The 26,911-nt window shown below is 39.9% G+C and overlaps 1 protein-coding gene across 1 annotated transcript; it reads left to right on the top strand.

Annotated features, from left to right (window-relative positions):
- Nucleotides 1-638: 638 nt before the first annotated feature.
- ccndbp1 (cyclin D-type binding-protein 1) lies at nt 639-26,500 on the top strand. The gene is made up of 11 exons (XM_078419328.1): nt 639-782; nt 5,134-5,190; nt 5,981-6,060; nt 6,148-6,229; nt 9,669-9,765; nt 11,343-11,416; nt 12,152-12,228; nt 19,519-19,775; nt 23,072-23,132; nt 23,793-23,839; nt 25,494-26,500. Exons 1-11 carry the CDS (start codon nt 677-679, stop codon nt 25,600-25,602), a joined length of 1,047 nt encoding a protein of 348 aa, XP_078275454.1. The 5' UTR covers nt 639-676; the 3' UTR covers nt 25,603-26,500.
- The last annotated feature ends 411 nt before the right edge of the window (nt 26,501-26,911 follow it).

Genomic DNA, 26,911 nt, shown 5'->3' with positions numbered 1-26,911 from the left:
TAGTGGATAAGGATTGTGTTAAGGCATGTGACTAATTTTTCACAAAAGTGAGGGTTAGCACTATATTACACCGACCCCCTCAATTATATGTTAAATTCAAAACTAAACTATGGTAGCAATGTACATTATTTATGTCCAAAGCTAGCACTTCTGTATCAGTGTAGCATTACATTTTATTACACTAATATAGAATGAAAAATATCTTGACATGAGCTTTGCTTTAAATCAAAGTTGCTTCTGATCCATCAGAAGGAACTTTGAGATCTATTTATCTCTATCTTGTCTCTCACACACAAACACACACAAACACTCATTCATATATACATGTAAGATAAATTTGTGCAGAGTGTGTGTTTGAGCAATACAAGGGAAACTGCACAAAAGAGGGGGCTGGGTCGGAAGGATGGGAGGGAAATGGGCAGAAACGGTAAGAAATAATAAAATCAGAGAAATTAAGCAGGGGAAAAACATTTTTAAATGAAAATAACAAAAAAATGTGAATTGATAGATGAGATATTGTCTGTATTTTAATGGTATCATCACACATACTGTACCCCCACAACACTGATTACACTGCGAGAGGCGGGGTTTGCTTACTAAAATGGCGGACTACACTTCAGTATAGGCGCATCCAACGGAGTGGGTCCATCTTGCTCCTCTAGTACCTTTGGACAAAATGGAGGAGCAGCAAGTGATGGAGGCCTCGAATCGCGCGGATGACCTGCGGCTGCCGCTGCGGAATCTGGTGCAGGGACTGCGGGAAGTGGCATCGCAGCTGCGAGGTGAGTGCGGGCGGCTCCTGGTCGAGTGGCAGCTCTAGGCCATCAGGAAGGAGGAGCCGGGTCCGGGTACAGGCCTGGTGGTGGTGGTGGTGGTCATCATGGCCGCCGCTGCTGCCGCTGCTGCTGCTGCAGTTGCTGCAGTATTGAAGGGGTTGCTGATGTGGGTCTCTACCTGGAATAGACACTCCTGCTCCAGGCTCCCGGTGAGGTGAAGCCAGTGTCTGCGAGCTCCACGGTGCCGGGGACTCCATAGACTCCTTCAGCCCGTGTCAAATGAGGATCGTGCTGAACTATCCCGGCCATCGGCTTCAACGCCACCATTATATTACTTTTCTACACTGAAATCTAATGTACGACTGTCAAGTTGACTTCGTGAAATATCTCACCTTGCGTCTTTGTTGTAAGCTGACTGTGCTGTGCCATGCCAAAGCTTTCCTGGCCGACCTGTCATCTTTCCACTGTCTGTAACCTGAACTTATTGACAATTATTTAGATTTAGAGATACAATTGTGCTCCTTAAATCCTTAAGGATGGTGAATCCTTAAATCTAACTCTCCGGTCAATCCTGTGTCAATTATTTATCTTTTGTTGCTGATGTTGGAATGCTTTACATTTAAAATGCTTAATCATGTAGCCAGGTGACTTTCGGCACCACAACAGCCCTACAACCTTTCGAGAGATTTTCTAACTTGTACATTTGCTCCACTATTGGCAGCTGAGATGTTTAGGATTTCCTACTTAAACACCTGTCTCTCTGCATCTTTCCTCAAGGTGCTGTTTAAAACATTATTTTGATTCAGCATTTGGTCACCTGCCCTGGTGTGGGGAAGGTTTAGGAGAAGTAAACAACATAGCCCCTCAAGCCAACTCTGCCATAGATTCAGATTCTGGTTTACAAATAAGACACAGTGCTGGAGTAACTCGGCAGGTCAGTGAGCATCTCTGGAAAACGGGTGACATTTGGGTCAGGCTTTCAGACTGATTGTGGTGTGGAGTGGGAAGAAAGATGGAAGAGAGGAGGGGCAGGGCAAGGCCTGGCAAGTGATAGGTTGGTGAGTTATAGCGTCATAGCATGGAAACCTGCCCTTCGGCCCAACTTGCCTCTGCTAACCAAGAAGGCCCATCTACTCTGGTCCTTTTGGCCCGTGTTTGGCTCATATTTCTCGAAACCTTTGTAATCCATGTACCTGTCCAAATATCTTTTAAATGTACTGCCCAAATGTACATGTACTCTCCAAACATACTCAAGCAGTTGGGAGACCATGTTGAGGGATGGATTTGTCAGTTGCTGCAGTGCTGCTGCAGGTGACTGTCCTTGACACCAGCTGAAATCTTGACACTTTGAGCCAAGGGAGAATGCATTCTAGATGTGATGTCCATTTTGTGAATCTTATCTGGAGACATGCCATTCGTGATAGGATATCATCTTTATTATTAAGAATAGCAAAACAAGATTTTAAAGGCTTCTCCAGACTCTCTATTTCTGTGGAACAACCTACCTCTGCCGGCATCATTAGCCGCGTGAAAACACGTTTCACGGCCGCATTTCCGACTTGCAAGCTCAAAGTCATACAGTACAAGAACGGGCTCTTAGGCTCTCTTGCCCATGACAACCGATATGCCCCATCTGTGCTAGTATCCCTCTAAACCTTTTCTATCCGTTCCTGTCCAAATGTCCTTTAAATGTTGTCATACCCGCTTCAACTACCTGCTCTGGCAGCTCATTCAATATACCCACCACTCTCTTTGTGGCAAAACTTGATCCTCAGTTTCCTATTAAATCTTTCCCCTCTCACCTGAATCCTATGTTCTCTGGTTCTTGATTCCCCTACTCCGAGTAAAGGATGCTATGCATTTACCCTATTTATTCCCCATCATAATCTTGTACACGTCTATGCGATCACCCCTCAGCCTCCTGCACTTCAAGAAATAAAGTCCTCGCTTCAAGAGTATTTTATTATCATATGCACTGAAATGGAACAATTAAATTCAGTACCTGTGACAATAAAACATTGCTTTATTTTAACCTGTTGGAGCTTGTAGAGGGAATTAAGAGATATACTTTCCTTCAGCTAGGTGTTAATTTTTGCCTTAAAATCCAGATCTAACAAGTTTATGATGTCATATTTGGAGATTTGAGATGATTTCTTGTTCATAATGATGCATGTATGCAACTTTCCTATTTTAAAAGCCATTTACAAAAAACAATTAAAAGATTGCACACTTGATTTTGAGTTTCTGATTAACTGGCTGCCATCATTTGGAATAGGTCCTGTTGGTCACAGTGTCTTTGTGAATTACACGGGGTAAACTTTGGCTGTTTATCCATGAGTATCCAGTGCGAAGAGGCTTGGCTTTAGTTATGTGTGTGATTAGTCATGGTAATAGACGTGTGAGAGGATATGGGTGATATTTAGGCAATTGAGGAATGTCAAACAGTATAGGACTGTTGAGGAATTGAGGAATGTCAAATAGCATCCCAGGGTACTTAAGGTAGTGGCTCTAGAAATCGTGGACCCATTGGTGATCATTTTCCAATGTTCTATAGATTCAGGATCAGTTCCTGTTGATTGGGGGGCAGCTAATGTTATCCCACTTTTTAAGAAAGGAGGGAGAGAGAAAACAGGAAATTATAGACCAGTTAGCCTGACATCAGTGGTGGGAAAGATGCTGGAGTCAATTATAAAAGAAGAAATTGCAGAACATTTGGATAGCAGTAACAGGATCGTTCTGAGTCAGCATGGATTTACGAAGGGGAAATCATGCTTGACTAATCATCTGGAATTTTTTGAGGATGTAACTAGGAAAATGGACAAGGCAGAGCCAGTGGATGTAATGTACCTGGATTTTCAGAAAGCCTTTAAGGTCCCACATAGGAGATTAGTGGGCAAAATTAGAGCACATGGTATTGAAAAATGGTTGGCAGACAGGAAACAAAGAGTAGGGATTAACGGGTCCCTTTCAGAATGGCAGGCAGTGACTAGTGGGGTACTGCAAGGCTCGGTGCTGGGACCGCAGCTATTTACAATATACATTAATGACTTGGATGAAGGGATTAAAAGTAACATTAGCAAATTTGCGGATGACACAAAGCTGGGTGGCAGTGAGGAGGATGCTATGAAGATGCAGGGTGACTTGGACAGGTTGTGTGAGTGGGCAGATGCATGGCAGATGCAGGTTGATGTGGATAAATGTGAGGTTATCCACTTTGGTGGTAAGAACAGGAAGGCAGATTATTATCTGAATGGTGTCAAGTTAGAATATGGGGAAGTACAAAGAGATCTGGGTGTCCTTGTTCATCAGTCACTTAAAGTTAGCATGCAGGTAGAGCAGGCAGTGAAGGAAGCTAATGGCATGTTGGCCTTTATGACAAGAGGAGTTGAGTATAGGAGCAAAGATGTCCTGCAGTTGTACAGGGCCCTAGTGAGACCGCACCTGGAGTACTGTGTGCAGTTTTGGTCTCCAAATTTGAGGAAGGACATTCTTGCTATTGAGGGAGTGCAGTGTAGGTTCATGGGTTAATTCCCGGAATGGCAGGACTGTCATATGTTGAAAGACAGGAGTGACTAGGCTTGTATACACTGGAATTTAGAAGGATAAGAGGGGATCTAATAGAAACATATAAGATTATTAAGGGATTGGACACACTAAAGGCAGGAAACATGTTCCCAATGTTGGGGGAGTCCAGAACCAGGGGCCACAATTTAAGAATAAGGGGTAGGCCATTTAGAACAGAGATGAGGAAAAACGTTTTCACTTAGAGTTGTGAATCTGTGGAATTCTCTGCCTCTGGATGCTTTCAAGAGAGAGCTAGATAGAGCCCTTAAAGATAGCGGAGTCAGGGGGTATGGGGAGAAGGCAGGAACGGGATACTGATTGTGAATGATCAGCCATGATCACATTGAATGGCGGTGCTGGCTCGAAGGGCTGAATGGCCTACTCCTGCACCTATTGTCTATTGTCTATAGAACAGAATCTTCAGAGATAAAAAAATGGAGTGAAGGATGATGCTGAGCGAGTTACAAGATGCCCCACGTTTTGAGTGGTGTATGTATGGGTCAGGATCTAAGATTCATCTCTTACAGCCAGCATTTTGCTGAACTTAAACCAAACATTAACAACTCTTGCTCCTTTTGTGTTCTAAGTATGGAGACGGGCAATTCAAGTGCCACTAAATGCCAGTGTGGGATGCAAGAGTAAGATGAGGAAGAGACAATGAGTTGAGGTATGAACTCTTGCCCCCATGACAGAAATTAGATAGTTTGGTATGAATGGCTTTTAATGTGTTGCATTGTCATTTCTATTTTGTGAATCTAAAGTAGTATATTAATGCAATCTTTTCTCTTTACAGAGGGAGAATCGTGGAAATTGGAAGATTTTGACTTGCAATTCTTCTGGAAAACTCTAGGTCTGGTATTTAATATAAAAATGCAGGAAGAGATTGTGAATGGTATAGAGTATCTATGTAACTTTCAGTGTTCTCCACAGATACGATAAGTTGAAATATGGTGGAGGATAAATTTTGAATTTGCCAATTAATACACCAAAAAGGGTGTTTAAGTTTTTGAATAAGGTATATTTTTATGTGTTTTACAAGCACAGGAAAGATAACAAGACAAAACGTGAAAGATGCAGTGGAAATTAGTTTGCTTATCCGTACTTCCAAACTTTTTGTTGCTTTGAAACATTAAGATGAGTTTCCATTCTCAGTATTTGTGCTCAGCTCAATTTTGTAAGTCAATTGTGGTGAGTCAATTGACTTTGACTAAATTGCACAGTGGATCCAACACCACGCAGAACTATCCAGATCCTAAATATTTTATAATAATATAAAGTTTAATTTTAAATAAGCAGATTTAATTTTTGAAAAGATAGCTTTCAATGGACTGCAAGCAGATTGCTATTTAAATCATGTTATGATTCACAACGTCTTAGCAATGTTATTATGGCATTTTCTCCTACAGTTTAACTTTACCTACGTTCTAAGAGCATGTAAAATATAGTGAAATACTTATTGTGAATGGGGATGTAAGTTTGTGGAGGATATTTGCATGAAAAGTAGTAACGTTTCTGCTTCAATAATAAATCTAGGTTTGAAGATTTTTAGGTAATAACCTCCCTTTTTTCATTAGATGTGCTGACACTACAAGATGTAGTTTCACAAAAAATTGTGTGACCCTTATCTCTTTTTCTTCCAGGTGAGTGTTTCAAAGCAGTATCTCAGGAAGCCACAAAGCTGAGTTTGGCTTTTTCAAAGCCACCTCTGCCACCTGCACAAGTAAGTGCATAGGTTAAGATTCAGATTATGATCTCTGCAATCGCTGAGGTACAACCAAATTGTACTTATTGATTTTTTTTGTGCTAGGACTGCCAGAAGCTCACTGCTGAAATTCAGAAGAGTATCCTTAATGTAGCCAGTGTGTATTACTGGTTACCAAAGAGTCGAGGCAAGTGGTACTGACAAGACTCCAAATTCATGCATTTAAATGTTACCAATGCTGTAGTGAATATATGCTTGGGGCAGAAATATGGCCTTTGTTTTATATTTGTAATTTTTAGTTGATATAAGCAATTGTTCTGTTGCTCAGTGTAAAAAATGCAAAGGCTTAAAATTATAGAGGTGCTTTTGTTAATATATATGGTGTCCTGGTAGGATGAAGTCCTCATCTGCAGTATAACAAGCATGGAAATCTCACTACATCGCTCCGATGCAAATTGAGTTCACACAGTCTAATTTTATTCCAAGTGCAGTTCTTTTCACAGATGTTTGACAGGACAAAATTAGTGCTCTTTTTGTTGTCTTAGAAGCACACAGAAATCAATTTGCTTGAGTTTCCAACTTAAGATGCCTTGCTGTCAGATTATAAATGCTTCAAACATCCAGAGCCCCTGGGCGAAGGTTGATGAGATAAGGGCCTTTCAAGTGTTCTTGAGGTACTGCAATAGTATAATCAATCAGATCCTTGTTTTGGTTTAACATAGGTTTATGAGAGGATCATTCAGTAGTCTGATAACAGCGGGAAAGAAGCTGTTCCTGATTTTGGTGGGACTATGTATAAGCACAGCTGTAATTTCTACATGGTGAAACCAAAATGTTTTAAAATGGCCTTTAATAAAATCTGACAATGTGCACTTTAACCACATGATTTTTTTCTATTACAAATCTCAAATTGTGGAGAACAGAGGCAAATAAGTAAATGATGGGTCTTTGTCCCAAACATTATGGAGGGCACTGAACATGCCCCAGTCAGCATCAATGTTGCCAAAGTGAATTTGGTTGCGAATTTCAAATCCTTAGACGTAAATATCACCGACAATTGGGCCTGGACCAACCACATTGAAGCTACAGACAAGAAAGCACACCAATGCCACCTACACTTCACACTGCCGTGGGAAAGTTGCTGACATAATTAAAGACAATGTGCACACTAATCATCCCCTCTTCTCTCCTCTTCCATTGTGCAGAAAATACAAAAGTTTGGAAGTATGTACCACCAAAATCAGTAACAGTGTCTTTCCCACTGTTATCAGAATATTGAATGATCCTCTCATAAGCCTATGATACACCAAAACAATTTGATTGATTATACTATTGCAGTACCTCAAGAACGCTTGAAAGGCCCTTATCAACACTTGAAAGGCCTTTATCTCATCATGTTGTTGACATTGAAGGAGAGGTTGTTGTCTTGACACCATTTTACTAAATATTAAAAGCTTATTATTAATCTCCAAAAATTTTAGCATGGTATTCATGGTTTCCGAACCTTGACCATAATCCATCTAGGTTGGCATCCAAATAATTTCTTAGTTACCTGTACTTTGTGATTTATTTGCTGTGGCAACTGTGAAGAATATATTGATAAAGAAAAATATTCATTTAAAACGGGTGAAGATTGTCGAGACATTAATGCAAAGAAAGATTCTGAAATTAATAACAAAGGAAACAGCAGGTGGCTTTTCAAAAGCCAAAATTGTGAAAATATGGAATGGATGTCAAAACAAAACACTAACGGCATACTATAAAGTAAGTGTATATGAAACTACTGAATAGGAGGTTGACATTTCATTTTCAGAAACTGAATTGATACAATAGACAATAGGTGCAGGAGGAGGCCATTCGGCCCTTCGAGCCAGCACCGCCATTCAATGTGATCATGGCTGATCATTCTCAATCAGTACCCTGTTCCTGCCTTCTCCCCATACCCCCTGAATCCGCTATCCTTAAGAGCTCTATCTAGCTCTCTCTTGAATGCATTCAGAGAATTGACCTCCACTGCCTTCTGAGGCAGAGAATTCCACAGATTCACAACTCTCTGACTGAAAAAGTTTTTCCTCATCTCAGTTCTAAATGGCCTACCCCTTATTCTTAAACTGTGGCCCCTTGTTCTGGACTCCCCCAACATTGGGAACATGTTTCCTGCCTCTAACGTGTCCAACCCCTTAATAATCTTATACGTTTCAATAAGATCTACATTTCCCCGAAGATGAATTACCACAAATAATTGTTTACTTATTTGCAATTTTGTTAAAAAAATTGTGCATTTAGCTTAATAATGCAACCACTAATTTGTGTTTTAGAATCTTCCATTAAGTGAACAGTGTTTGCAGGAATATTCTTGTCACTGTCAAAAACTACAACAGTACAGACTGATAAGGTGATGTCTCGGGTGATAGTAGATATCGGAAATAATGCAACATTTTGATAATCTTGAGCAATTCTGCATTAGAATGCTTAATAGAAGAGATAATCTATTAAAACAGTATTTTATAAATTAACTTTGTCCTTTAAAATAATTCTTTGGATGAATTACTTAAAATATATTTTACCACATATAGGTAGTGATACAACGTGATAGTCGCATTAAGAAGCCTCGTGGTTGGGAAACGTCTATTATTAAAACAATTGTGCCAAAGGGTAAATAGTGGGCTAGGAGCTGGAAAGTCTCAGACTTGCAATAACATTGTATTTTTTCCCAGCAGAATTTTAAAAAAATCTTTAAAATAGCTATACATTTATTTCTATTACCGCAAGCTAAAAATACTCAAGGTTGTATGTTGCATTGTTTATTAGAGTAACATTGTTCAAGCATCAGTAGAAGGGATTGCCTGTCAATTTCAATGTCCACCCGCATTGAAACTGGTAGGTTGTGTTCTTAAGAGACAATGGAAACATTTTTTCTTTCTTGGACTGTTTTTTACCAAGACTGTTTTATTTCTGCTGGTCAATTTCCAAAATAACTTTAAAGTGATTCCAGTTCTCAGTCAAAATCGTGTTATAACCAATTTGGCCTGTATAATATAAATAGTGTTCTCTAATTTATCTGTTGTGTTATATTCAATTAGTTTCATGGAAACATGCTATCGCAGAACTATAAACAAAGAACTGCAGATGTTGGTTTATATTAAAAAACAACAAAATGCTGGAGTAATTTAGCACATCAGACAGCATGGAGACACATGGACAGATGACATTTTGGGCCAGGACCTACCTTCTGACTGATTGTCAGGAAAGCTGGAAGAGAGGAGGACAGGCCAAAGCTTGGAAAGTTTTTTTTTTAAATAGAAGAAAAGGGGACAATCTGGGAAAAAGATTCTGGCTCTCTACCCTATCTATGGCTCTCATAATTTCATATACTTGTATTAGGGCTCCCTGCAACTTCTGGCATTCCAGAGAAAAGAATTCAAATCTGTTCAACATATCCCTGTAGTTAATACCCTCTAATCCAGGCATCTTTCTAATAAACTGTTGTTTTATAGCAGAACTAGCTGTACTTGAAATCTTTGGTATGATTTATGTTGTTTAGCTAAAATACAAAAATGGATAGAAAATAACTAGATCAAGGGTAAATGTGGATGTTTTTATAACAGGATTTCTTTTAATCTCAGGCTTGACTTTACGTCGATTAGTTCGAGATGCCACCATGGACATAGCGGAGGGAGTTATTCAACTATTGAATGTGATACTGAGCACACCACTTCAAAGGTTCTAATCTTTAAATCTCATCTAAATCTATGCATTTGTGTTGAAAATCTGAAGGTGTGTAGGAAGCCTACAACCCAACAGTATGGGCATTGAATTCTCCAATTTTAGGTAACAACCACCACCACCTTCCCTTATTTTCTCCCTGTGCCCATCTGAATGCGCACCCATTTCGCCCATAATTCTGCCCCCCCCCCCACCCCATCCGTCCATGCCCTTCCACCTATATCCCCTCCTCTGGCTTCACAATTCATACCTCATATCTTGCATACATTTGTCTCTTATTAAATCTCTAGCGATTATACACCCATCTGCAAATCAAAATACCACCCTCACCTGTATCCACCTATCACTTTCCAGGCTTAGTCCGCCCCCGCCACTTTTCCAGCTTTCCCCCCCAACTACATTCAGTCAGAAGAAAGGCACCCAACCCGAAACGTTACCTATCCATATCCTCCAGAGATGCTGCCGGGCCTGCTGAGTGACTTCAGCACTTTGTGTGTTTTTGTTTTTTACAATAAAATATTGAGTGCAGAATACCGCAACATATCTGAATGTAAGATGAGGTGCCATGCGTTAAATTTTCAATGGGCTTGGTAACAGTACAGGAAGCTAAAGGTTTATAGATCGGTATTATTATGTGATTGGTAATTAAAGTGGCAAACAACATCAAGCTCAGAATTGTCACCGATATGTTGTTTACATGAATGGTTGCATGGTATCAGCATACTTTGTTGGAGCGAGGGCAACCACTTGAAATACGTGATTGTATTGTTCCCTTTCTGTATTTTGATTCTTAGTTTTTAGAAAGCAGCAGATGAGAAAAAGTAGTTTCAAGTAATCAGTCTGAAATGCTGAAAGGTCTTAAAAAAAAGTTGGCAATGTAAAATCTGATTTAATGTTAGAATTTGTAATTTGCTACTTGTTGGCTGTGATACATGAGAAAATGTGGTCAGAGGATAAGGAATGGGATGTGATGGGGGATGCAGAGAAATCAAATATAAATTGGACCAAGCTTTCAAACTTGTCAACTTGAGAAATCTTATTCATTCTTTAACAAGCTTTGATTCTTTCTTTTACCTTTCAAAGATAGTCTTTTAAGTAATATATTATTGTTGACATTGGTTAGACTGTGAGATTCACTGAAAAACAATCAGTATTAATGGAGAAACTATTTGCCGATTCATCTATAATTAATTAATCTTGCATTTGAAACTTTTTGGTCTTTAATATAATAAATTCTGTCACTCAACAAACGCGCTGTGTATAAAACAAATCTGAAAACAATTGGATTAAAATATATATGCATAAAATTATCTAATTTTCTCAAAATACCAAGTAAAAGGATGCTCTAGGTTCAAACTAGATTCATTTCAATTTAGCTGCTGCGGTGTGTGTGTGCTTTTAATGCATTCAATTCTATTACGATTTACCTTCAAAAGCTTCGCACTGATGTGTATATGAGGGAATTTTCTTTGTGAATAAAATTGCTAATAATTTGGGTACAATGTAGTTTCTAATAGTGTTCAATATCAAATTGTACCTTTGCCTGATTTGTAAGTGTATTTTTTTTGTTTCAGTTTATCCCAGGACCAACTGACATCCACGGGTGGAGTCTGGGAGGCTTGTGACCGGTTTTCCAAGATACCAAAAGGTAATGCAGATTTCAAATTGCAATCCAAAGTGTTTCTCCATCAGAAGGCCGATGGAAAATGGTGATCTGGAAAACAAGCAGGAAAGAACTTTTGGTATATTGGACACTTTATTCATCTTATTAGTTTCAGGGAAACTTCGGTAAAGCTCAACATTTCACATCTCTCGTGTTCATCTATCGCACTTTCTAATTATCCATGTCTCTGCAAAGATTTCATTGTTATTGTAAGCAAGCGACAAAGTTCGTACACATTTGGTATTTTTCCAAGGCTGTCAACCTATTTGAATGGAAATTTGTTTGGAATGCTTGACTTTTTAATATATCCTTTGTACCATGGACATTTGACTACATCAGACACAGGTCCATGTCATAATAGATGTGTTTTTTAGCATTTTATGTTTTTTTATTCTAAAATTTTACTCTTATTAGTGTTTAAGTTTGAAACCCTTGCGTATTGTATTGCAAACATTTTTACAACATGTCACCTGATTGTGCAGATTGTTTGGTTTTTAAGACATAAGTTCTACTAAAAGGTTTTGAAGACATAAGTTTGTTTTTTAAGACATAAGTTCTACTAAAATGTAATTTTGAATATTGGTTATATGTGTATCTTTGTGTGATTTTTACGTACACATGCCTCTGTCAAAAATAGCATTGTGATTGTGATATTTGTCAGGTTTGCCTAGCTTAATTGAACCTGTCTGACACACTAATCTGTTTTGAACTTCCCCATAGATAATCATGCAGCTGTGCTATCCCTGATGTCCACTTATTATGCTATTGTAGAAGATGCTTTGGAAGAAATGAAACAGGTGCAGTCTAAATAGCATAAATTTAAGAAATCATTTTGATGAGTGTGCATTTTTTTAAGGATATTGCAGATAGAGAAGGAATATTCAGAATTGCTCTCTGATATGGGAAAATTGAATTACCTGGAAAATTAGGTGTTTTTATTTGAGTATTGCACAGTCCAGTGGAATATAGTCAAATTAAAAGTGAAAAAATGTTGAAACCTGTATTTGAGTGGAAAAGAGCATCTACAGAGTTAAAAACTTAAAGGTGGTGATTGGACTATTCAAGATGTGGATTGTATTTGTAGGATTTGAAGTTGAGGTAGAAGCAATGCGAAGATTAGATTGGGTATAAATTTGAATGTAAAGGAGTTGAACAGTTGTAAGAATAATGTGCATGGAATTGTTGCTTTGATACAACATAAATGCTTTTTTGGACCAATGTGCTGTCAGCCTGCTTCCATGTTATAACTTCTATATATGAATAAAATTGATTTAAAAACTATACTTCATAGAACATAAATGATAGGATTATTTCATCCCCCAGCATAGCAAGGGGACATTTGGCCCAACCTATCCATACTGACAGTGGGTTACCCCTGTTACCCAATACCTTGTCCATCGCTCTATGCTTGTTATTCAAGTGTTTTATATGCTTCTTAAATGCTGCCAGTGACCCAGCTTCAACCTCTCTCAGGCAGTGCCTTATAGCTACTTCCCATGCTCTGAGTAAAGAATGTCCCCTCTTAACTTCTGGGTCTCCTTCCCCTTTACCCTAATCCCATGTTTTCTGGTTTTATCTATCTTTGATGCAGGAGAATGTTTCCTGTATTCTACTGCATATCCCTCATAATTTTCAACATCTCAATTGTGTCTTTTTAAACTCCTCTGCTCTAGGGAGAAAATTCCTAACTTCTCCTGTCACTCCTCATAACTGAATTTACCACATTCTAGGCAGCATTCTGATGAATCTGTTTTGCATTGTTTCCAGTGCTATCACTTCCTTGCTATACCTTGGTGACCAGAACTGCACACGGTAGCCCTTCTGAGGTCTGACCAAGGTTATATAAAGTTGGAGCATTACCTCCCTACTTCTGCAATCAACACTGACTAATGAAGACACAAGATAATGCAGATGCTGGAATCTTGAGTAAAAAAAACCCCCAAAGTGCTGGAAGAACTCAGCGGGTCAGGCAGCGTCTTGGAGGAAATGGTCAGATGACATTTCTGACCGGGACCCTTCTTCCAAACTGATTGGAGCACGGGAAAGAAAGATGGGGGGAGGGTGCCTGACTAATGAAAGCCAGTATCTTGCATATCTTCCTAAACGTGTTTTCTATCTGTGTTGCCACCTTTACAGAATGACTTGCACTCTGAGGTCCCTCTTTGTCAATACACAATACATGATGCATGACCTAGCCTCAAAATACATTACCTCACATTTGCCTGGATTAAACCAAATCTGCCATTTTCAGTCCATTTTACCAAAACATCAATAACTCTCAGCAGTCTAAGACTACCTTCTACAATATCAACAACTTTGCCCATCTTCATATCATATGTGAGCTTAGCAATCATGCCTCCCACATATTCCTCCCATACTATTAACAATAAATATCCCAACATCTTTCTTGAACCATTTACTGCCCTCCAGTCATCTGGTACCTCACTTGTATCCAGTGAAGATTTCAAAATCTCAGCCAGCGCACCAGCAATTTCTTCCCTTGCATCCCATAGCAGCATGGAATAAGTCCCATCCAGTGCTAGGTTTTCACCCACCTTCAAACCTGCCTAGGCAGCAAGTACCCCTTCTTTAATGATGGAGACATACACAAGACTTTCATCTAACTCTTCGTTGAATTATCCAATAAGAAAGTCTGTTTCTTTGGAGACTACTGCTGAAAAGTATTTATTTTGGAGCTTGTGCATACTTTCTGGCTGCACATACAGATTGGTCCTTAGGGCATTACTTTTTTCATTTGATCAACCACTTGTAAAGAGTTGTCGAATGGTTCCACACTGTCATTTTTTTGTGACCATTTCTAATATTTATCCAATTCTCTCTGGAACTTGTTCTGCCATCATTTCAGACTGTGTGCATTCAAATTTATAACAACCTGATATTTATAGATCTTTTCCCAGTTGTCTTAAACTTTGAGTTTGTGTTACTGAGCCTTCTGCTGCAAAAAATAGATTCTCTGTGTTTAATGTTTCCAAACAGTCAAAGCTCTCAACATGTTTACACGCGTTTATTAAGCTGTTCTGTTCTAAAGGGAACAATTTTGTACATGACACTGAAGTCTCAAATTCTCGGTACAATTGTGGTAATTTTTTGCACCATTTAAGGTTTTGTCCTTGTTCCTAATGTGCAATATTTGGAATTGTATACTGTCATATTCCTTCCCTTTGTATTCTGCACTTTTGTTTCTAAAAGGGTGTATCTTCGATTTTTTAAAAACTTTAATTTATCCTACCATCTTTAAAACTTTTGAACAGGCACTCTCACATTTATCGATCCAGTCACCCTTTAAAGTTATGCCATTAAGCTTATTTTGTTCCATGAACACACAAAGCACAGTTTTTGGAAACATGTAAAATAATATTCCTATTGCTGAGGTCAAATGTTTCCCTCCTTAATTTTCTCCTTAATTAAGTTGCAAATTCCAGCAAAGGCCGAAGTTCCAATAAGTTTTTTAAGATGTTTTTGTCAAATTTTATTTTATTAAAAAATGTTTTCTTTAATTTACAATCTGATTTTGAAACCTTATTGATTTCGTTGAGTTACTGGATTAGGGAGTGCCCTAATATGGTTTATTATAGCTTCTTATTTCTATTGCTCGTCCAAATAATGTTACTTCTAAGAGTTTAGAAGAATTGTTGACATTTGTGTCCTCTGGAGTGGAGCTATTTAGTTGCTTTAGGTTTCAACAAAAGCCGCTGGCACACAAATCATATGTGATGTTGAGCTGGATGGGTTTTCGTCTGTGAACTGCCATCATGTCAAGAAAGAAGCTTAAAAGAGTAGATCTCTAAGCTTTTTATTTTGAACACTTGGTGGCAGCAAGGATTACGCTTTAGCGGTTACCATGGCACTTAACAAAGTAGGAGTTGGTTGCGATCACTGCTCCTGCTCAGCGCCATTTTCCAGTACTATCTCTATAACCTTTAGTTTTCCAGACATTAAAGGAAATTCAGTCTGTTTTAAATGAAAAATCTATGTTCTCATTCATCTAAATTCTGGAGAATTAAGGGCTATTTAGTTCTCAGAATCAGGCATGTGAAGTTTCCGCGGATTTCGGCGTTTTAAAAATCCATTTTCCGCGCTTTTTGCATATTTCCGTGTTTTTCACTAGGCTAAAGTCGAACAAAACTTAAGAATTTGATGCTCAGCGTTGCAGATCAGTAAATAGCAACATTTAATGAAAACAAAAGAATTACGTGATGCATTACAAAAGAACCTGTAATTTCTGAAAAAGTTCATGAATCATAGGAGAATTAGGCCATTCAGCCCATCGAGTCTACTCCACCATTCAATCATAGCTGATTTACCTTTCCCTCTCAACCCCATTCTCCTTTGTGCCGTCTGCTCCTAGACTCTCCAACTAGTGGAAACATCCTCTCCACATCGATATGGGTAGAGCTAAGAAACACTAAGCGGCAGAAAACGCTAGTGGGAGTTGTGTACAGGCCACCTAACAGCAGTAGTGAGGTTGGGGATGGCATCAAGCAGGAAATTAGAAATGCATGCACTAAAGGTGCAGCAGTTATAATGGGTGACTTCAATCTACATATAGATTGGGTGAACCAAACTGGCAGGGGTGCTGAGGAAGAGGATTTCTTGGAATGTTTGAGAGATGGTTTTCTAAACCAACATGTCGAGGAACCAACGAGAGAACAGGCCATTCTAGACTGGGTATTGAGTAATGAGGAAGGGTTAGTTAGCAGTCTTGTTGTGCGAGGCCCCTTGGGCAAGAGTGATCATAATATGGTAGAGTTCTTCATTAGGATGGAGAGTGACAAAGTCAATAAAGAAACAAGTGTTCTGAACTTAAAGAAAGGTAACTTTGAGGGTATGAGGCGTGAATTGTCCAAGATAGACTGGCGATTGATGCTGAAAGGGTTGACGGTGGACATGCAATGGAAGGCATTTAAAGGTCGCATGGATGAACTATAACAAGTGTTTATCCCAGTTTGGCAAAAGAACAAACCAGGAAAGGTAGTGCATCCGTGGCTAACAAGGGAAATCAAGGATAGTATTAAAACAAAAGATGAAGCATACAGATTAGCCAGAAAAAGTAGCATACCAGAGGACTGGGAGAAATTCAGAGTCCAGCAGAGGAGGACAAAGGGCTTAATTAGGAAAGGGAAAATAGATTATGAGGGAAAACTGGCAAGGAACATAAAAACTGACTGCAAAAGCTTTTATAGATATGTCAAGAGAAAAAGATTAGTTAAGACAAATGTAGGTCCCTTGCAGTCGGAAACAGGTGAATTGGTCATAGGGAACAAGGAGATGGCAGACCAATTGAACAAATACTTTGGTTCTGTCTTCACTAAGGAAGACATAAACCGTCTGCTGGAAATAGCGGGGGACCGGGGGTCTAATGAGATGGAGGAACTGAGGGAAATCCAGGTTAGTCGGGAAGTGGTGTTAGGTAAATTAAATGGATTAAAGGCAGATATATCCCCAGGGCCAGGGCCAGGGCCAGATAGGCTGCATCCCAGAGTGCTTAAGGAAGTAGCCTCAGAAATAGTGGATGCATTAGTGATAATTTTTCAAAACTCTTTAGATTCTGGAGTAGTTCCTGAGGACTGTAATGTAACCCCACTTTTTAAAAAGGGAGGGAGAGAGAAAACGGGGAATTATAGACCAGTTAGCCTAACATCGGTAGTGGGGAAAATGCTAGAGTCAGTTATTAAAGATGTGATAGCATCACATTTGGAAAGTGGTGAAATCATCGGACAAAGTCAGCATGGATTTACCAAAGGCAAATCATGTCTGACGAATCTTATAGAATTTTTCGAGGATGTAACTAGTAGAGTGGATAAGGGAGAACCAGTCGATGTGTTATATCTGGACTTTCAGAAGGCCTTCGACAAGGTCCCACATAGGAGATTGGTGTACAAACTTAAAGCACACGGTATTGAGGGTTCAGTGTTGAGGTGGATAGAAAATTGGTTGGCGGACAGGAAGCAAAGAGTAGGAATAAACGGGTCCTTTTCGGAATGGCAGGCAGTGACTAGTGGGGTACCGCAAGGCTCAGTGCTGGGACCCCAGTTATTTACAGTGTATATTAATGATTTGGACGAGGGAATTGAATGCAACATCTCTAAGTTTGCGGATGACACGAAGCTGGGTGGCAGTGTTAGCTGCGAGGAGGATGCTAGGAGGCTGCAGAGTGACTTGGATAGATTAGGCGAGTGGGCAAATGCATGGCAGATGCAATATAATGTGGATAAATGTGAGGTTATCCACTTTGGCGGCAAGAACAGGAAAGCAGAGTATTACCTGAATGGTGACCGATTGGGAGAAGGGGAGGCAACGTGACCTGGGTGTCTTGGTGCACCAGTCATTGAAAGCAAGCATGCAGGTGCAGCAGGCAGTGAAGAAAGCGAATGGTATGTTGGCATTCATAGCAAGAGGATTTGAGTTTAGGAGCAGGGAGGTTCTGCTGCAGTTGTACAGGGCCTTGGTGAGACCGCACCTGGAGTATTGTGTGCAGTTTTGGTCTCCTAACCTGAGGAAAGACGTTCTTGCCTTAGAGGGAGTACAGAGAAGGTTCACCAGATTGATCCCGGGGATGGCGGGACTTTCATATGAGGAAAGACTGGATAGACTGGGCTTGTACTCATTGGAATTTAGAAGACTGAGGGGGGATCTTATAGAAACATATAAAATTCTTAAGGGGTTGGAGAGGCTAGATGCGGGCAGATTGTTCCCGATGTTGGGGGAGTCCAGAACCAGAGGTCACAGCTTAAGGATAAGGGAGAAGTCTTTTAGGACCGAGATGAGAAAACATTTCTTCACACAGAGAGTGGTGAGTCTGTGGAATTCTCTGCCACAGAAGGTAGTTGAGGCCAGTTCATTGGCTATATTTAAGAGGGAGTTAGATGTGGCCCTTTTTGCTAAAGGGATCAGGGGGTATGGAGAGAAGGCAGGTACAGGCTACTGAGCTGGATGATCAGCCATGATCATATTGAATGGCGGTGCAGGCTCGAAGGGCCGAATGGCCTACTCCTGCACCTATTTTCTATGTTTCTACTTTATCCAGGTCTTTTACTAATCAATAAGAATGTAACCTAGGTAATATCATGCTCCAATTATGGATCTCTTTTCAGATCAAATGCTGAAAACATTCTTTTCATCTGGTTATCTTGACACCAGAAACATTACAGTCAATACGGAGCTTAACTACTAATCTTATGGCCTAGGTTAAAGTAAAATTGGTATGCAACAGTAAATAGTCTTACTAAATGTAAAATAGGATTCAGCTTAGTGATGCTTTAGATGTTCCAGTGGTCACATTGTCTATTATTTGACTGAGATCCAAGAAACTGCAGATGCTGAAATCCAGATCAGAAAGATGGAAAAAGAGTCCCAACCTAAAACATTGTCTGCCCCATTCCCTCCATAGATTCAGCCCAACCCACTGACATCCTCCAGCAATTTATTTGTTGCTATTATTAGATTGATCTAATTTCTGTGTTTACGGATAGCTTCCAGTTAAGATGGAACCCAATTATGTGTGCATGGGGAGGTTACATGGTTTTGCAGCAGTTATTTGAATCTCAGAATGTAGGGAAGTTAGCAGGACTTTCTTTGCTTGGAAGTAATCAAGAGGGGGGAAAAAATGTTGTGATCTAGATGCAGAAGGATCCCGACCAGAGATGTTGTCCATCCATTTCTCTCCACAGGTGTTGCCTGACACGTTGAGTTTCTCCAGCAGTTTATGTTTAGCTCAAGATTCCAGCATCCGCAGTTCCTTATGTCTATCATTCTAAATTGTCTGTTTGCTGATTATAAAATTAAGTTAATGATTTGTATTTAACATATCTGAGTAGTGCCCTTGAACCACCTGGTGAAAAAGGTCCAACTTTCAAATTCGTTCTTGCATCATTGCTGCCCGTTTATTGAATTGTGCAATCTTCAATTAATTAATGAGTATTTGACCATGTCCTGCGGTAAATGTAACGATCAACAATACCTGACCAAGACTGTAATTGAGAGAACTGAATTTTGTAACAGCTAATCTACTCCGAAGATCTGAATGTATCTGTGCTGTAGAAATAATCGTGATGTGTAATTGGCAGGCTCAACGTGCAGATAATGCAGATCCATTCAGTAACATTTTTGAAGATGACGATTCCTACTTGCGAGAAAATCGGGACACTTACTGGTCAGAAGAAGACAAACGGGTCATAGCTCCTTGTTTGGGCCTACTGAAAGCAGCCAAAGCATGTTTGAAGAAAGTCTCCGAAGCTGTTAAAAATCATGGAAAGGCAGACACGTTGCAAAACATAACACAACTGGATGATCTGGGTGATGTCACCAATGAAATTAGCCCCAGGTAGGTTTTTAATTGCCGATTACAAAATTCTTGCAACTATTGTTTTGCGCTTTTGTAGACACAGGTGACAAGCAAATAATGAAATACAAGGTGGTGTCTGCATGATTTGAGCCTGACTGAACATGAATTATGATAAAATTTAGGTTAAACTAGACCATGGACCCACTGGGCCCAAACCTCCTGCATTAGTACAGCACCCTTTCCTCCCTCTCTCCCCACTTCCCCTCCCCCCCCCTCCAGCTCCCTCCCCTCTAGGTTGAAGTACACTGCATACTTAGCTCCGTATTTTATTCAAATCAGAATAATTTGTATTGTGTTACCATGTGTCCTCTCCGTTGATCAAATTTGCAATTCATCCTAATGGAGATCAATAGCATGTTGTGAGTTTGATAAGTTTATGACGATTGTTGAAGTAGATTTAGTCTCTGACAGTTTTAGGGCAGGTGAGGTGATTATTCTATTATTTTCATGCCAGGACATCACAAAGCATAAGGTTTGCTTACGTGTACTGTTCCAGTTCAGAAAATAATGAGGATTTTACAGAGGAAACTGAGACTTCTCATAGTCAATAGTCAATTTATTTGTCACATACACATAAATGTGCAGTGAAATGAAAAATTACCCGCAGTTCAACAATAAGACCAATAAAAATAATCAATAAAAATGCAATAACACATACAATCATAAACCAACACCAAACAAAAAGAAACATCCATCACAGTGAGTCTCCTCCAGTCACCTCCTCACTGTGATGGAAGGCCATAATGTATTTTTCTCTTCCCCTGCTGTCTTCTCCCACGGTCAGGCTGTTGGAGTTGCCACATTGGGATGGTTGGGGCTCCTGACATTGAAGCCCCCGCCGGGCGGAGAAAAATCCCGCGGCCTATTTCAGGCCGCGCCGGACGGTGAAAGGTCCGCGGCGGGCCGACCCAAGCCCCGCGATTCGGGGCGGGTGAAGACGCTGCCGCTGCCGGAGCTCCCGATGTCGGCCCCCATCCAGGGGCCTGCGGGCTTCCGACGTCCAGGAGGCCCGCGCCGAAGCCTCCGGAGACGTCGCAGCCGCTCCCGCAACCTCCGAAGGCAGCCAGCTCCGCAGGTGGTGAGTCCGGTCCGCGGGCTCTGCGAACCAGAGCCCAGGTGGTCCTAGCCGGAGCCCACCAGCTCCAGGTGCATGGCCGACGGTAGGCCGCAGCGGGAACGGAGACACGACACAGAAAACAAAGGTCGGGTCTCCGTTCGGGAGCGACACTTTTACAGTTCCCACCCCCCCCCCCCCCACAAACCACACAACCGCAAACACTACATCATATTTAAACTACAATTAAGACAAAAACAACAAAAAACACAAAAGACAAACGGACTGCAGGCAAGCCGCAGCTGCGAGGGCACAGCTATATTACTTATACTGGTTTTCATGGAATTATAAAATCAATAGTACAGAAGGCAGCCATTCTGAACATCTAACCTGGATTGACGCTGAGTACAGGCAGTCCTGTTTTCCCCATTATTCTGCAAACTATTCTCTCAAGTGCCTATTCAATTCCCTTTTCAAAAGTTTAATTTTGTTTGTCACATAGATCATAGAGATGCTGCCTCACAGCTCTGGCAATTTGGGGTTGGTCCTGATTTCTGCTGTCTATTTAGAGTGTGCGTGCTCTCGTCTGCACCCCCAAAATGTGTAGTTTGGTAATTAATATTTTTCTCCATTACCTTCACATCCAGTTTGCTCCTTACAATACATGTAACCACTTAATATGATCTTAGTTTTAGTTTAGTTTAGTTAGAGATACAGCGCAGAAACAGGCCCTTTGACCAGCGATCCCTGTACACGACCACTATCCTACACACACTAGGGACAATTTATAATTTTACCCAGCCAATTAACCTACAAACCTGTATGTCTTTGGAGTGTGGGAGGAAACTGGAGCTTCAAAAGAAAACTGGGAGAACGTACAAACTTCATAGACAGCATCCATAGTCAGCATCGAACCTGTGTCCGTGGGGCTTATAAGGCAGCTACTCTACCACTGCGCCACCATGCCATCACTAGGTTCATTGACAATGGAAAATTGCCTTTTGTGTATAGGTGAGTGGCAAAATCTCAGACGGGGTATTGATGGGAATGCGGGCAAAATAACATGGAGTCAATGTGGTTGATGATCGGCTTAGATTCGGTAAGCTGAAGGTCCTGTTTCTGTGCTGTATTCAGTTATTTTTGGGACTCAAAAGAAAATATTTTACAAACATTTTCCTGCTATTTTTTTATCACCAAAATGTTAAATCTGTGTGGAGATGCTGACTGAAGAGAACATCTTTCCTCTATCCTATTTAAACCAACCTATTCAAATTCTCCAACATTGATTTCTCCAATATTAGGTAACAACCCATCCTTTTTTTTTCACCCCTTCTCTTTCTGGTGCCCCACCCTGGTGTGCACCCACTAACTCATCTCTCTCTCCCCCCATTCCCATCTCTGTCCCCTTTCACCTATATCTTTCCCTCTGCCTTCATATTTCACTCTTCTCTCCTTATCTGACACTCTTATGTCTCCTTTTCATCTCTAGCCATTGTCTACTCACCTGTCAATTAAAACTTTACCTGCACCTGCCTATCACTTCCCAGGCTTTGCCCCACCCCCACCTTTTTACCAGATTTCTCTCCCGGCTACCATGAATCTAAAGAAATGTCCCAAGCCAAAACATCTGCCTCCAGAGATGTTGCCTACCCTGCTACTAAGTTACTCCAGCAATTTAATTTTTTTAATTGTAAACCAACATTGTGTCTTTCAAACCAGCCGTAATCTTGTGTGTCATGATCAAATTTGCTCGTAGCCTTTATTTTAAGAATAACTATCCTAGCTTCTGCAGTTTAGTCTTACAGCTGAAATTCCTTACCCCCAGGAACTGATAGGATTTATTTTCCGCATCTTCCAAGAAATTACTATCCTTACTGAAGTTAGCTGACCAAAATTAGACACGCTGCTGTTGTGGCCTAACCAGTCTTTCACGTGGCATTATCAACATTTATGATTATCACCTGCTTGTAAATGGACTTTGCTTGAGATTTCATTTGAAAGGTAGATGCAGGTAACACAAGCCTTTTATTCAACCTTTATCTCAGTGTTAGCAATTGGCACTGGTTCAGAAAGTGATAAATTTTATACATTTTAATTTTCCAAATGCATATTTCTGCTGAGACATGCATCCAACTATGATAATTTTTATTGGTGTTTAAACAATATACTACTTGTTGAGTTAATTTGAAACTAGTGTTGATAACGTTTTCTCTTTTTATAGTGTTGATGAATTGGTCTTGAGTCTTTATCCTCCGATGAATTATATCACTGTTCAAATGAATGTGAGTAGCACTCCTCATCTTGAAATATGTTGATTCTGATGTACATTGATTTCATAAGTATGTAATGTTTACAGAAATACAACAATAAATTGGGCTATGTATTATGTATCTGTATGTCATCCCATTTAGTTTAATTAGCATGGGTGGGTGTGTGTGTTTGTTATAGGCACTGTTTCGTCTGTCTGCATCTTTAATCTAGAATAGTGATAGATCTACATGGTGGGTGAATGGTGGGGAAGTGCAGGTTAGTCCATGTGAACTAATACATACTGTTTTCCATCGGTTTAATTCCTTATGGATTCTGGGATGATTTGGATATCAGCGGAATTGAAATTGAAGCCAAACTTTGGTGACGCGTTCACACACTTAAAAATAAAATTATGGGGACAAAGGTTGTTAACAGCCATTTAATCTGCTTCTTTTAAACTGAGTACATGGATCATTTTTTCTTAAAGAAAATGTTCTGATTTTTAAATTTTTCTGATAAACAAAAGGAATGAATTAAAACTCAGAATCTCATCTCTGCTATTCAAATGTCTTCTAGGTTAACACATGAACGGTCTTTTGCTATGGGAAATGTTGCATTTAACATGATTGTCTTGCGGATCAATGGGAAGCTTTTAAATTTTGAATTGTTTTCAAATTTTATTTTTGTATTAGGCTGTGAAGGTTGCTTCTGTGTTGAAAAAATCTCTGGAAATAGCCAAGTGAGTCAAATATTTTTCGTGGGAAGTGTACCTCCAGTATTCCCATTTTCAATTCAATTTTCTCAAATGATGTGATGTCACAAATTTGTTTCATTTAATGAGTTTGGGTCATTAAGGTATCTGCTGAATAGCTGAGGCTCCAGCAACAAGTCAGTGTGGGATGGCACATGGTCACTAATATCCATAGATCTTAGGGAGAAAATCTGTAGATTGCACAAGATTAAAGTGCTCTGTCTTTAAAAAAAAAAAACTCCAGATAATTTGTCTGGAAGAATGGTGGAGTATTGTTAGTGAACATGGGAAGGACTGGGGAGGACTGGGAAGTAGAGGGTATTAATGGAATGCAAAGCTGGAGGAGATGGAGGTTAATCACCTGGAGACAGTGTGGAAAAACTGGCATTAATCAAGTTTAAGTACAGTAAACCCTCGCTTTTATGGACCATGGAAGGGGGAGGGGGGGTCTGTTATTGCCGATTGTTCTTTATAACTGTGTACGGAATCATTGTATAAATAGTAGAAACAAAACAACCACAGTTGCTGGTTAATACACAAAAGGAGTAAGTCAGCAGGTCAGGCAGCATCCGGAGAACATGGATATGTGACATTTTGGGTTGAGATCCTTCTTTGCTCTCTCGGTTCAGAACTGTCCTGGAATCCAGGTGATTTGACCTGGATGTCAGCAGCAGAGGAGGCAGTGCAAGCCAGGGATGGTGTTGGCAGCCATCAATAGGTTCATCCACTATGACCAAAATCCGTTATAAAGAGGTCCATTAAAACAAGGGTTACTGTAGACTTTTTAAAAACTGAGGTACAGCGAAGCGTACATTTCAGAGGGGAATGGTAGAGATAATGGAGCGAATAAATATGTGGGAAAAAAAAGTGATGCTGGTGATAATCAGTTGTGGGAAAGGAAGATTTCCTTTTTCATATTGTCTCAGCCTCTCTTCTGTTGCAAGATGTGCTTGAAGAGAAACATTTAAAAAAAAACAATGTAGAGAAGAAACACATCAGTCAGTAAACGTTATATGGTCTCATACCATTTTCTTCACCAGATAATTTGGTTTCTAAATGCATTGGTGGGATTGCATAACAATTAAGGGATAGAATTCTTAATCGCGTTAGTACTTTTTAAATTTGGAGATTAAAATCCTGCAGCAACAATTCTCACGCCTATACTCATAAGAACAGGTTGAACCTGTTAATCTAATAAAGGTCACACACAACCTTTTCATCCCAATTTAAAACTGACTTTTATTGTGCAATAGAATTAGCTGATGGGGCAAAACCGTTGAGGGAGCTCGAGTGGAGATTTTAATTCAGCAGCAGTTTGAATTTGGCAAAGGAGGTTGTAATGTTGTCATTGTTAAATGAATATTATTTGGCATTGCCAATGATGTTAAAATGACATTTAATTTAATTTATAATTGATTTTTAAACTTGGAAGATGTAGGCACTTTGTACACAATGGACACTTTTCAGTATTTTGTAGTACCACAGTTTCATGAGCTTGGTAGTCACAAAATGCTGGAGTAGCTCGGCGAACAGACAGCATCTCTGGAGCGAAGGAATGGGCGACTTTTTGGATTGTGATCCTTCTTCAGAGCTAATTCTCATGTTTCTCAGTTTCATGAGCTAATTCTCTTCTTTGGCATAGATCCAGTCACGTGTGTCTCGAATCAGAGAGCAACTGGTTGCAGTTCTTAAGCGGAGCAATTGATCACAATATGGACAAAGTGAAAGATTTAACACATGGTAGTTCTTAGCATGTGAAAGGAGTTCACGGTTACCTGTCACTAACAGAACAATAATGGACTGGAAAAGCGTGTTTACTCTATTCATGAAACTCAACGGGTAAATAAACACTGTGGTCAATACTTTGTGTCGATATGACTGTATTTGTATGCCTGTGATCTCCATGGTAACCAATGCATCTTAATTTAAAAAAATGTCTGTGAATATCGATTCTTTAAATGCACTCTGATCTAGCATTATTATATATTGGCATGAATTCAATGTTCTTAAGAATCAGGAGTGCCTTTTGTTCTTTGAAACTTGCAGTAATATTTTAACATCAAATTCAGATGTATTTTAGGTTTTGAGATAGATTTTATCTTTCCATCAGAAATGCACAAAAGTCTTCCGTGTCTAATAAGAGTTACTACGTATTACTTTAGTCTAAATTAGTCCAGTTTGCATAAGATGCATAGTCACAGCATAGACTATATTTAATTTAGTTTTGAGGTACTGCATGGAAATGGGCTCTTCAGCCCACCAAGGCCCTGCCAACCATCAATCACCTGTTCACACTTGTTTTGTGTTCTTTAACTTGCATCCACTTGCTACATATGAGGGGCAATTTGCGAGGCCAATTAACCTACCATCCCACAAGCCTTTGGAATGTGGAGGAAACCAACGCAGCCACAAAGACAACATGAAAACTCCACACAGACAGCATCAGAGGTCAGCATCGAACCTGGGTCTGTGGTGCTGTGAGGCAGCAGCTCTACCAGCTGCACCACTGGACCATCTACATCTTATCTACTGGGGTAAATTATGGAGTTTAATTCACAGGCAGAAGGATAACATTTGAGACAGCCAGAAAGTTTGCTGTGAAATTAAGTCTTCCATGTTGACTGAAGAAAATGTGCTTTTTTAAAAATAAGCTTTATTAAAGTTTATTCTGTTCTTGAATATCAAATTGTATTATTGCTTCTTTAACATCTTGTTTTGTCGAAATTCACAGTTTGGAAGTTTGAATATAGATTTTTCAATAGTCAATAGTCAATTTTATTTGTCACATACACATAAATGTGCAGTGAAATGAAAGATTACCCACAGTCCAACAATAAGAGCAATAAAAATAAGCAATAACACACACAATCATAAACCAACACCAAACAAAAAGAAACATCCATCACAGTGAGTCTCCTCCAGTCACCTCCTCACTGTGATGGAAGGCCAGAATGTCTTTTCTCTTCCCCTGCCATCTTCTCCCGTGGTCAGGCTGTTGAAGTTGCCACGTTCCAGGCCGCGCGGGACAGTGAAAGGTCCGCAGCGGGCCGACCCAAGCCC

The sequence above is a fragment of the Rhinoraja longicauda genome, chromosome 22 (assembly GCF_053455715.1).
Source record: "Rhinoraja longicauda isolate Sanriku21f chromosome 22, sRhiLon1.1, whole genome shotgun sequence".
In the NCBI taxonomy this organism is placed as follows: Eukaryota; Metazoa; Chordata; class Chondrichthyes; order Rajiformes; family Arhynchobatidae; genus Rhinoraja; species Rhinoraja longicauda.
Note: the sequence above shows the minus strand (reverse complement) of the source record. Positions and strands in the feature narration are given on the sequence as shown.

Excerpts from the sequence above, each read along its gene's own strand:
- ccndbp1 (XM_078419328.1), top strand. The coding sequence starts at position 677 with ATGGAGGAGCAGCAAGTGATGGAGGCCTCGAATCGCGCGGATGACCTG. Across the intron at positions 12,229-19,518 it reads CTTTGGAAGAAATGAAACAG|GCTCAACGTGCAGATAATGC; the intron begins GTGCAGTCTAAA and ends TGTAATTGGCAG. Across the intron at positions 23,133-23,792 it reads ATATCACTGTTCAAATGAAT|GCTGTGAAGGTTGCTTCTGT; the intron begins GTGAGTAGCACT and ends TTTTTGTATTAG.